This window comes from Ahaetulla prasina, chromosome 1 (genome assembly GCF_028640845.1).
Source record: "Ahaetulla prasina isolate Xishuangbanna chromosome 1, ASM2864084v1, whole genome shotgun sequence".
Taxonomy (NCBI): Eukaryota; Metazoa; Chordata; class Lepidosauria; order Squamata; family Colubridae; genus Ahaetulla; species Ahaetulla prasina.
The window spans coordinates 375793428-375806284 of NC_080539.1; the positions used below are offsets into that span (position 1 = coordinate 375793428).

The 12857-nt window shown below is 38.5% G+C and overlaps 1 protein-coding gene across 1 annotated transcript; it reads left to right on the forward strand.

Moving 5' to 3' along the window:
* Nucleotides 1–469: 469 nt before the first annotated feature.
* On the forward strand, nt 470–11357 carry LOC131188468 (vomeronasal type-2 receptor 26-like). Its single transcript, XM_058163766.1, has 5 exons — nt 470–1161; nt 2010–2138; nt 9621–9839; nt 10215–10344; nt 10453–11357. Exons 1-5 carry the CDS (start codon nt 907–909, stop codon nt 11355–11357), a joined length of 1638 nt encoding a protein of 545 aa, XP_058019749.1. The 5' UTR covers nt 470–906.
* Nucleotides 11358–12857: the final 1500 nt, after the last annotated feature.

Sequence of the window (12857 nt, forward strand, 5' to 3'; positions counted from 1 at the left end):
ACTTTGAGAAGGAACAAGAACTGTTACAGGTCTGGTGATCTCATTATTGGTGGGAATTTGCTCCTGCAAAGCGGTTTTGCCGCCGAAGACCGAGATTTTGCAAAGCCGCCATTGTCCATTCAAACTAAAATTGTGTACGTTTCGCCTGCATGGTAAAGGTGTAGATCATTATTTGTTTGCTCAGAAATAACTTTTTAGTGACTTTTTCAAGGTCCTAAAATTGTTCAAATCTTTGTGCTTTTTTTTTTTTTTTACTGAAGAGCCAAGTTCATAAAAAGAATTCTAGATGTTTCTAGAAATCTTCATTAAAAAGGTGATAAACCACAAAAGAGTCAGGAGAGACACTATATCTGAAACTGTTCTGATCTAGTAAAGAGAGTGACATATTGCTCCCTTTGAAAGAACAACATGGTGGAAACTTCAAGGAAAAGTTCAGTCCTTTTCCAGTGTACAGGAGTTGTAAAAAGCTTTCTGTTTGAGGATTAGCCATGCTCATGAATAATGGCCATCAGTAACTCTATGCTATTTATTCCCCACTGAGGTCTTGTGCTCAGCAATGGTTGCCAGACCTGAAGAAGCTGCTCCAAGAGGGATCCAAATTGGTTTCTGTGCTAGAGGAGCAATTGGGGAGGATTAGAGCCCCTAGAGCAAAGTGAAGAAGGGAGGAAAGGGTAGAGGGGTATAAAATGGTCCATGATATGGACTTGTTGGCTCTTTTCTGTTCTCACAAAGCCATCCAGCTTTAACCAAAGAACCTATTTTAGATAAACCAAACCCAATAAAAATGGTTTCCGCTCCAAAATTTAAAAAAAAATCCAAGGCAAACTCTACCAGCACTCAGAAACATGTTAATGTTTCCCTCACTATAGAGTTATACCCAAAAACCTCCAGCAATTTTTGGCCTTGATGTTTGGAGTCAGAGAGGTCAACAATGATCTGGTTCTCCTCCCCAACATCACCCTTGGCTTCCAAATTTATGACAGTCACCAGATGGAATGGATGATTTCTGTACTCAGCTTATCTCTGCTCTGTGGACGTTACAAATTAGTTCCAGGTTATGCATGTGACAGGCAGGACACTCTGCTGTCTGTCATTGGAGGTCTCAATCCTAAATCGTCAAGGCAGATGGCCTCCATCTTCAGCATATTCAAAGTCCCTCAGGTAAGAGGCATCCATTGGAAGTAGTATGGAATAGAAAAACAATAGAAACATACACATAAACCAAAGGCTTTTTGGCATGCATGCCAGGCAATCTATTAGAAATTCTGTTTATATATACCACCACAGAGCAAACAAAGAGCACAGTCACCATGTGCTTTACTGCTCAATTATGTTACAAATTCTGGTTATATATAGCACTGCAGAGCAAACAAAGAGCACAGTCACCATGTGCTTTACTGCTCAACTATTTTAATTGTAACAGGAAACTCTACTTAGAACAAAAGAGCATAGAGTATATACCATAGATCCAAACTGGTAAATTCTGCCATCTACTGGCTGAATACTTCTGTAGTTGTTGCATTCCAAAAATGAATTCCAACGCAATCCATACTATATCTTATGTGTTCACTTATGTTTTTATTTAACCTCAAGGAGATACACAATGTTATTATGGTGAAATGCTATAAAAGCAATCTCTTCATGATATATTCTTCATGAAAGTGTAGCCACCCTCCAAGTGCAGTTTACTGTCTGTATCAGGTTGATACTTTCTTCCCTTCCCTTCTGCCCTCTCACAACCAGGCAAAATATGTAACTGATGGTTCTTCCCAAGAAGGGAAGAAACTAAGCTTGACACTCAAACTGAGTCAGCCTGACTGGTGGGCCAATAAAGCCCACAAAGGTGATCCCTAAAGTCACCATAAAACTTTATTTTGTCTTTGACAGAAGAATCTCTTTTTCTCCAGCTTGGTGTTGGCTTTCAATTCTCTAGAGGAGACAGAACAGTTTATCCTTCCTTCTTCCAGATTAATCCCAAAGAATTTCCTCAATATGTGGGTTTGGTCCAGCTACTCCTGCACTTCCAGTGGAACTGGGTTGGACTTGTGGCCTCTAAAGATGAGAGTGGAGAATATTTTGTCTCATCTCTGATGCCAATGTTGAAGAAGAAGGAGATCTGCCTGGCCTTCACTGAAATGGTGACAACTGACCATATTACTGCACAATTGGTGTCAAAATTACAACTTATTTTCAAAACTTGGTTTACAACTGAAGTTATTATTGTGTTTGGAGACAGCAGTGGTGTTTCTAGTGTACTGGTGGCTGTATATCTTTATGTACAAAGGACAAAGACAGCATTTCAAAGAGTTTGGGTTTTAACTTCCCATTGGGATCTTAGCGTGGTGGGAACTGAGTTAATATTGCAGTTTATAAAGCCCTTCCATGGGGCTTTGCATTTTAGGGACCATACTGGGAATGTCCCAGAATTCAGCCATTTCCTTCTGTCTTTAGACCCTTTGAATCCACAGGGGGACCTCTTCCTCCCTCTATGGTGGGAATTGGTCTTTGGCTGCAAGATCCACAAACCAGGCGAGATCCCTCCAAAGGGGAATAAACAATGTACCGGAAAGGAGAATTTACAGAATCTTCCAACTTATGTATTTGAAACAAGCATGTCAGGTGAGAGTTACAATATCTACAATGCCATTTATGCTGTGGCACACGCATTGCATGCCATGCATGGATCTGCAGTGAGACCAACCATGCAGAGGCTTGGAAAGAAGATTTCAGATATCCAATCATGGAAGGTAATTCTGGTCACCTTTTATCCAATGCATAGATCTTTAGAGAGGAATCTTCCCATTCATATTTCTTGAATTTCTGATTAAACGCCTTTATGCTATCATATCAAAATGTTTCAGAAAAGAATGAATCAGAAATTAGTTAATATAGCAATACAGATAAAATATTGTAGTGGTGGTTGAGGGGTGTGTGCATTGTTTTTGTTTTGTTTTTTGTTTTTTTGAAAAGTGGTAGAGTGGAAAAAAGAGAAGTCAACCAAACCAGCTCCCCATAAGATCCATAGAGGAAACACCTTCCTATATTGTCTTGAAAATTCATCAACTGTTGATTGAATGTCGGGGGGTGGGGGTGTCACCACTCCAAAGAGGAGGTGTTGGCTCAGAGAAAGCTGACCATCTGGGCACATTGTGCAAGGTACATCAGTTGAGCTACAAGTGAGCATGTATACATAATCACCCCACTTTCTCTCAGCATGTAAAATGAGGTGAGGCAGGGGAAGGGAAGGGAAGGGAAGGGAAGGGAAGGGAAGGGAAGGGAAGGGAAGGGAAGGGAAGGGAAGGAAAGGGAAGGAAAGGAAGCTAACATATGACATATGACATATGACATATGGGATGGGATGGGGAGGGGAGGGGAGAGGAGAGGAGAGGAGAGGAGAGGAGAGGAGAGGAGAGGAGAGAATTTAGAGTGGAATGGAATGGAATGGAATGGAATAACAGAGTTGGAAGGGACCTTTAAGGTCCTTTGGAGATACGATACCAGATACAGGATACAAGATGAGATGACTTTTATTGTCATTTTTTGTCACAGGAACAAATTAAAAATGAAAATCTGTTGCCTGCTCTCAAAAGAAAGTTTATATCTACCCATGCACATACATAACACACATATACACATGCTATTACATACATAGATAGATATTGCCGAAACTGAATACATTTTATAACAGTTTTCTTTATATGTTACTGCCGTAGTCAATTTATTTTTTCCACACAATTTTTCCCATTTTTCCAATTCTATAGTGTGTCCAAAATTCCTAGCCCAACTTATCGTTTCCTTAACTGTTTCTTCTTCCAATTTATATCCTAATAGGTAATTATAAATATTTGTAATCATTTTTCTCCCCAATCTCAATAATATTTTATCTAATTCCAATTGTTCCCTGTTTATGCCAAATTGTTCCTTATCTTTTTTAAATCTAATTTTGATTTGTAAATATGGCCACCATTCCAAATTTATTCCTTGTTTTTTCAAGTCTTGTACTGATTTTAATTCTCCTTTTGTGTCTAGTAATTCTGTATATCTCACCATTTTGTCTAAATCTGTGGTATTTGGGTGTATCATTGCTTCCATTGAAGACAACCAAATTGAGACCTTCGTATAGTAATTCTCTTTAATCTTTTCCCAAACTTTCAGTAGTGCATCTCTTAACATGTGTCTTTGAAAGTAGGTATGTGATTTATTTTTCCCATCCCTGAGAAAGCCATGCCAACCAAACTGGAGGTCATGGCCTTCTATTGTTAATATTCGTTTATTTTTGAGTTGTATCCAATCTTTCAGCCATGTTAGGGATGCCGTTTGATAATAAAGTTCCCATTCTGGTAAATCAAAACCTCCTTTTTTCCTACTATCGTGCAATAATTTATATTTGATACACGTATTTTTCCCTGACCATATAAATTTTGATATCATTTTATTTAATTGTTCAAAGAATTTTTTCCCTAATTTTATTGGTACTGTTTGAAATAGTAACTTGGGTAATATATTCATTTTAATTGTCAAAATTCTGCCAATTAATGATATTGGTAATTTAGTCCAATTGTCCAGATCTTTTTGTATTTGTAATGTAAGCATATCGTAATTATCCCTCTTTATCATAGTACATTTTTCTGATAGCCAAATTCCTAAATATCTAATTTTCTTTGCTCTCGAGATTCCCAGCTTCTCCCCTAATTCTTCATTCTGTCTACTGGTTAAATTCTTAGTCAATATTTTAGTTTTGTCTTTATTCATTTTAAATCCTGCTACCATGCCAAATTGGTTTATATCTTGTAATAAAGTAGGTCCAGATTCTAAAGGTTCCTCAATAATGAATGCCAAATCATCCCGAAATGTGTGGACCTTTTATTCTTGTGATTTAATTTTTAGTCCCGTTATTTCCGAATTATCTCTAATTTGTGACATTAATGTCTCCACAGACAGAATGAATAACAGAGGTAATGGGGGCAACCTTATCTTACTCCTTTAGCTATCTCAAAGCTTTCTGTTTCTTCCCCATTTATTATTTTTGCCCTCTGTGTAGTATATATGGCTCTAATCATTTCTGTAAATTTTTCTCCAAAATTCATTTTTATTAATTGGTTTATCATAAAGTCCCAATTTAAGTTGTCAAAAGCTTTTTTTGCATCAAAACATATCACAGCTACCTGTTTTTCAGGGTGAGCTTCATAAAATTCTAAGGCATTGATGATAATTTGTATGTTATTTTTTATATATCTGTTTGGTAGGAATCCATTCTGATCTGATTGTATAATTTTGTTTAATATAATTTTGATTCTATCTGCTATTATAACCATACATATTTTGTAGTCAGCATTTAGCAACGAGATTGGCCTATAATTCTGAATCTTCTGTTGTTCATTATTGTTTTGGGGGATGAGGGTTATTAAAGCTTCCATCCAGGATTCTGGTATCTTGGCCTTTCCCAGTACTTCATTGTACCTTTCTATAACAATTGTTCTAATGGTTCTTGAAAATTTTTATAAAATCCAGTCCGGGCCTGGAGTCTTATTATTTTTTTGCTTTTGGATTGCTCTTTGTAACTCCAGTTTTGTTATTTTCTCATTTAATACTTCTTTTGTTAAATCTGGTAATCTGAGACGATTCCATTTTTGAAGATATCTTTCCCTTCAATTTTTTCTTGACTGTATAATGTTTGAAAATAATTTACTGCTATGCTTTTCTTTTTTTTCTTTTTGAAAGTATATTATCCCGTCCTCATCCTCTAATTGTTTTATTAATTTCTTTTCCTTTTATTTTTTTAATTTATGGGCCAGGCATCTTCCAGGCTTGTTGGCAAAATAATTTTGCTTAACTGCTCTATTTTTTTGTTTCTCCTTGGGTTAATAGTTGTAGTTTGTGTTTAATTAATTCTTTTTCTACTTTGGTTTCTTGATTTTGAGGTTCTTTCTGTAATTTAGATTCTAATTTTGCCAATTTCCCTTGGAGTTCTGTAAGATGTTTCTTTTTAATTCTATTTTTCCTTATTGTACAGTATGTGCTATCAGTAGACCTCTTACATAAGCTCTCATAGTGTTCCATAAATTTTGAATGGTGGTTTGTTCATTCCAATTTTCTTTTAGAAAAAGGCCTAATTCTTTTTCTATATGTTGAATAAAATTCTTTTCTTTCACCACCCTTTGGTTCATGGTCCATCTTCCTTTCCTCCTGACTTCTCCTTTCCATCTAATTTTTAATGGATTGTGGTCTGCCCAGATATTAGTTTCAATTTCTATTTCTGCAATGTCTTTCCCTGTTTCTGGGTCCACCCACGCCATGTCTATCCTAGACCATGAGTTTGGGGGTTAGAGAAGAAAGTATATTGCTCAGGGGGGGGGGTTGAGTTCTCTCCATGTGTCTTTTAAGTTAAATTCCTGGGCCAATTCAAAGAATGTAGTTGGTAATATTTTCCTTTCATGGTTTCTCTTTTTTCCAGTTTTAGAATCTTTTTTGGGGTCTACCACTGTATTAAAGTCACCTAATAGGCACAGATTTTCCACCTCTAGTTCTATTAGTTCTTTATGTAATTTACCATAATATTTTCTCGGATGCATATTAGGTGCATAAATAACCACGATTTATTTATTTATTTATTTATTTATTTAATCATATTTATATACCGCCCTATCTCCCGAAGGACTCGGGGCGGTTAACAGGCACTTAAAAAACATATAAATACATAAATACAACATAAAAACAATTAAAAAACTTATTCTAAAAGCCCGATAGTTAAAATTATGATTAAAAATATAAAACTAAAACCCAATTTAAAACCCATAAATTTAAAATCTAACTCAGTCCCGCGCAAATAAATAAGTGTGTTTTAAGCTCGCGGTGGAAGGTCCGAAGGTCCGGAAGCTGACGAAGTCCTAATATTCTTTTTTGTTTTATTGAGACTTCAATCTTTAGATAATGAGTTCTTCCCTTGTTATCTGCATAAATTGGTTTGGGGTTTAACTTTTCCATTATATACACTGCTATCCCTCTTTTCTTAGATTCCGCCAATGCTGCAAATAGTTTTCCTAATTTGGGGGCTTCCAAAAAACTACTTTTTCCTTTTGGAATATGCAGTTCTTGTAAGCATACTATTTCCATATTCAATTTTTGAAATTTGGTAATTATTTTTCTTCGTTTATTGGTGCATTCAATCCATTTATGTAAATTGATATTAAATTCACCTCCTCCTCCATTAAATTACTTATTTGTCTTTCTTGTTTCTTTTTTTGTTTGTTTTGTTTTACTTCCCTTTCCTGTTTTGTTCTTACCCCTTTTCTGTCCTGGTTTTCCGTATCTAGCTGGTCTCGTGATTCTCTGGCTGGTTCATTATCTTCTATCTGTTCTTCTCCTTGACTCTTTGTTTCTAACTCCTCTCTACTGTCTAATTCTTCCCCAAAACATTGATCAAAAAATTCCTGGGTCTTTTCTACCGTATCTAGTCTTATTTTTTTATCTCCCCAGGTTATCAGCATACCTTCTGGTATTAACTAGTGGAACATTATTCTATGTTTAACCAGTTTAGAAAAGAGGAATTGATAGTTCCTACGTTGATAATGGATTCTTTTTGGTAATTGCTTCTTCCTCAAAGGCCAAACTCTGGAGAGTGAAGACAGAAACCAGGGAAAAACATTCTTTCCCTCTGGCCTCATATCCTCACCCCGTCAAAGACCTTGGAGTTTTCATATCAAACGATCTAAGTGCCAAAGCCCACTGCAACTACATCGCCAAAAAGGCTTTAAGAGTTGTAAACTTAATCTTGCATAGCTTCTTCTCCAGAAACACTACACTACTAACCAGAGCATACAAAACATTTGCTAGACCAATTCTCGAATACAGCTCGATTGTTTGGAACCGATACTGTTAAGTTTGGGCAATAACGAGGCAGGAGACCACACGAGTGACAACAGCTCTTTAGTTTATTGTGACCCAGCGAAAGACCAACAGCAAAAACCCCTCTTTAAATACTATTTTGGTTGAGGCATCAGCCAATCAGCAACGTGCTTGTTCCCGCCCAAACTTCCCTCCTAAAGTTTAAATACATAACAGATACCTCATTTCGGACATCAATACAATTGAACGTGTCCAGAAATATTTTACAAGAAGAGTACTCCACTCCTCTGATCACAACAAAATACCTTACGCCACCAGACCTGAAATCCTGGGTTTAGAAAATTTAGAACTCCGCCACCTTCGGCATGACCTGAGTATAACTCATAAAATCAACTGCTACAATGTCCTTCCTGTCAAAGACTACTTGAGCTTCAATTGCAACAATACACGAGCACACAATAAATTTAAGCTTAATGTTAACCGCTCCAATCTTGATTGTAGAAAATATGACTTCAGTAACAGAGTTGTTAATGCCTGGAATGCACTACCTGACTCTGTTGTCTCTTCCCAAAATCCCCAAAGCTTTAACCAAAAACTATCTACTGTTGCCCTCACCCCATTTCTAAGAGGTCTGTAAGGGGCATGCATAAGAGCACCAGCATTCCTACCATTCCTGTCCTAATGTTCCCTTTGACTGTATCCAATTCATATAGTTATTTCATGCTTGTACTTATATATACTGTTGTGTTTGACAAATAAAATAAATAAAATAAATGTCTTCAGACCTCATTCCTCCATTTTGTCTCTCTTGGCCGCTCAGCTAGAGAAAGTCTGTTGAATTGGACGCGGTGGGGACAGGACTTATTTGATCATTCCTAAAATGTATTTATCATTTACAAGACCTTGGGCCAAATAAAACATTTCAAAATGCATATAGCCCTGTATCACAAGAACAAGACATACAAAGAATTTTTTGGGGAATGTGGCCTTAAAATCTTTGTATGTAGATATCATGAGGGTAAACCTGAAGAGGAAGAAGCCATGATACAAATGCCCAATGATAAACAGAAACTTTGTAGTGTTGGAGGAAGGAGACAAATACTGTTACTTCTGAGTGCTAACATCTGCATGAAAAAACTAACATTCCAGACAGGGGTGCTATTCAGCAGGTTCTGACAGGTTCTGGAGAACCGGTAGCAGAAAGGGCCGGGATAGCTCAGGCAGTAGAGAAGCCTGTTATTAGAACACAGAGCCTGCAATTACTGCAGGTTCGAGCCCGGCCCAAGGTTGACTCAGCCTTCCACCCTTTATAAGGTAGGTAAAATGAGGTAAAATGAGGACCCAGATTGTTGGGGGGGCAATAAGTTGACTTTGTAAAAAAATATACAAATAGAATGAGACTATTGCCTTATACATTGTAAGCCACCCTGAGTCTTCGGAGAAGGGCGGGGTATAAATGTAAAAAAAAAAAAAAAAATTGAGTAGTTCGGAGAACTGGCAAATACCTTCTCTGGCTGGCCCCAGAGTGGAGTGGAAATGGAGATTTTGCAATATCCTTCCCACAGGAGTGGGGAGGGAATGGGGATTTTGCAATATCCTTCCCCTGCCACACCCACCAAGCCACACCCACAGAACCGGTAGTAAAAAAAATGAATTCCACCACTGATTCCAGACATACGCCCATCTCCTAAGATGATGGCCAGGACAGAATGAGAGAAGCCATGATGACTCAGTTGTGCCTTTCACTCATTTTCAGAAGATCACTTTTGTTTCAGGTTCTTCCCTATTTGAGGAACATCCGGTTCAACAACAGCGCTGGAGAGGAAGTCTCCTTCTCAGAAGATGGACGGGAGTCTTCTCATTACGATCTTCTCAATTGGGCTTTCCTCCCCAATCAATCTTTTGTCCCCAGGAGAGTTGGTGGAATCGATCCCAAGGCTCCCTCAGGCCAGGATTTCACCATTAACTCGGATTCAATCATCTGGATTACAAAGGTAAGCTGGAAGGAAAAGTTGTAAATTCAGGAAATGATTTTTCTTTGGATTGTGCTTTAAATCCAGGAGGCAATAAAAGCAGGAAACTGCAATTTCTGTGAATTATTCCCATTTAGTTGGATCCTTATGATTCTTTATTTTTGATAAATGGAGCTCAATTCATAAACCTTTCACAATTCCAATTTGCAGCCTCCCTTGGTGGGTTGAGAGCGTCATTGGCCTGAATCAGCCAGGAGCTGTTCCTAGTTTTGCAGAGACCATGGTGAACCATTTCTTTTCAAGACATTCTGAAGGTGGAAATAGGGATGTAGAAATGAATAAACGAGGTATGTTGATTGAGTAGCCCCTCTTACACATTTCTCTTTTCCCTTTTAGAAGGTGCCCTTTGCCAGATGTGGCATGAAGAGATGCCAGGCAGGAGAGAGGAGGAGAGTTCCAGAGAGAGAGCAGGTCTGCTGCTACCAATGTGACCCTTGTCCAGAAGGGACCATCTCTAATCAGACAGGTAGGGCACTGCTCAAATGTAGATCTTCCAGGATGATGGACTTTAGTATATCAAAATATTACTATTTTGTCATTTGGATAGGATTGACATATATACTTTTGATTTCAGACGCAGCCCAGTGTGACCCTTGCCCAGAAGACCAATATCCAAACCAGGAGAAGAATCATTGCATTGTGAAGAAGGTCCACTTCCTTGCCTATCAAGATAACTTGGGATACGCTTTAGTTTCTCTTGCTTTTTTTCTCTTTGTGACCACATCTGCAGTCCTGGTGATTTTTCTTAAACATCGTGACACTCCGATCGTCAAGGCGAACAACCGAGATCTCACCTACATCCTCCTGGTCTCCCTCCTGCTCTGCTTCCTCTGCTCCTTCTTCTTCATTGGTCGACCTGGGAAGATCACCTGTCTTTTCCAACAAACTGTCTTTGCCGTTCTCTTTTCCCTGGCAGTTTCCTCTGTCTTGGCAAAAACTGTCATGGTGGTTCTGGCCTTCATGGCCACCAAGCCAGCGAACAAGGCAAGGAAATTCTTAGGAAAACCACTGACCAACTTCATTGTCTCAGTCTGTCCCCTGATCCAGGCAGTTCTTTGTGTCATCTGGCTGGCAACTTCTCCCCCATTTCCCAACATGGACTTCCACTCTTTGTTTGGAGAGGCCATCTTGGAATGTAATGAAGGCTCAGCTTCAATGTTTTATGCAGTCCTCGCCTACCTGGGTTTCCTGGCCTTCATCAGTTTCACGGTGGCCTTTCTAGCTAGGAAATTGCCCGACAGTTTTAACGAAGCCAAGTTCATTACTTTTAGCATGCTGGTCTTTTGCAGTGTTTGGATCTCATTCCTCCCCACCTACCTGAGCACCAAAGGGAAGTCCATGGTGGCCGTGGAGATCTTCTCCATCTTGGCCTCTGGGGCTGGTCTCTTGGCTTGCATCTTTTTCCCCAAATGCTACATTATCCTACTTAGGCCCCATCTGAATTGTAGAGAAAATATAATGAGGCACAAGAGTCTCTGATTTATGCAGAGATTGGGTACCTTTTTTATTTTTGGACATTATTTTATTTGATCTGACTTCTAAAAACATTAGGTGAGTGAAGGGCTAGTTGTTAAGTAATTGGAAATCAAATGATGTGCCTAATCACAGACCATCTATTAATCAGGAACAATCACCCATATGTTTATTTTTTTTAATCCCAATGATGCCCCATGAACAACTTGGAAATAAGCATTGACATAAACAAAGCAGATATTAGTTTCCAGCACTATAGTTCACCACTATTTTAATCAAATGTATGTTTAAAAATATGTTGGGTTGACGTTGCTATTGTTATTTTTAAGCATGTTTGTTTACATTGATCCATGAGGCTTTGCTCAGTCCCCTCCTAAAAAAATTTATTCAAATACTGTACATATTAGAGTTCTTTTAATTCTATAGTTTAAATGAGCCACATTGTTCATTGAATAGGAAAACATTGTTCGTAAATAAAATCTATGCTGAACATTTGCAATTCTAAGACTTTGCCGCAAACAAAAAAAAATAATTTCACCAGAAGCCACAAAACCATGGCATACCAAGGATTCTTCCCCATTGTTTGCATTCAGATTAACAGATTAAGAGTTGAAAGGGACCTTATAAGTCATCTAGTCCAACCCCCCACTCAAGAAGGAGACCCTACACCATTTCTGACAAATGGCAGTCCAATCTTTTCTTGAAAGTCTCAAGTGATGAAGCTCCCACAACTTCTGAAGGCAACTTCTGTTCCATGGGTTGATTTTTCTCACTGTCAGGAAATTTCTCCTTCTTTCCAGGTTGAATCTCTCCTGGATCAGTTTCCATCCATTATTCCTTTGTCTGGCCTTCAGGGGCTTTGGAAAATAGCTTTACCCCCTTCCTCCTCTCTGTGGCAGCCCCTCAGATATTAGAAGACTGCTATCATGTCTCCCCTGGTCCTTCTCTTCACTCTACTAGCCAGGCCCAGTTCCTGCAACCGTTCATCGTATGTTTTAGCCTCCTTGCTCTTCTCTGCATTTTTTCTAGAGTCTCAACCTTTTTCCTAATTTCCTGTTGCTCCTTGTTCGGGTTGAGTAATGCCTGTATGACATAGTGTGATTGAACATGGATTCTGTCCAATCTCCAAACTCCAAAACTGATTCATAATTATTCTCCAAAGCACCAGACAAGACAAGACAAGAAACAATGGTTGGAAACTAACGAAGGAGAGAAGCAACCTGGAATTAAGGAGAAACCTCCTAACAGTGAGGACAATTAACCAGTGGAACGCATTTTCTCCAGAAGTTGTGGGTGCTCCATCACTGGAAGTTTTTAAGAAGAGACTGGACAGTCATTGTCTGAGATGATATAGGTTCTCCTGCTTGAGCAGGGGGCTGGAGTAGAAGACCTCCAAGGTCCCTTCCAAGTCTATTCTATTCTATTCTAAATTTAACCCTACGCCAATCATTGAAAGAATAGTTCTGCCAAATCTCTTCCCAAATTGTGTGCTATGGAAAAGTGCTC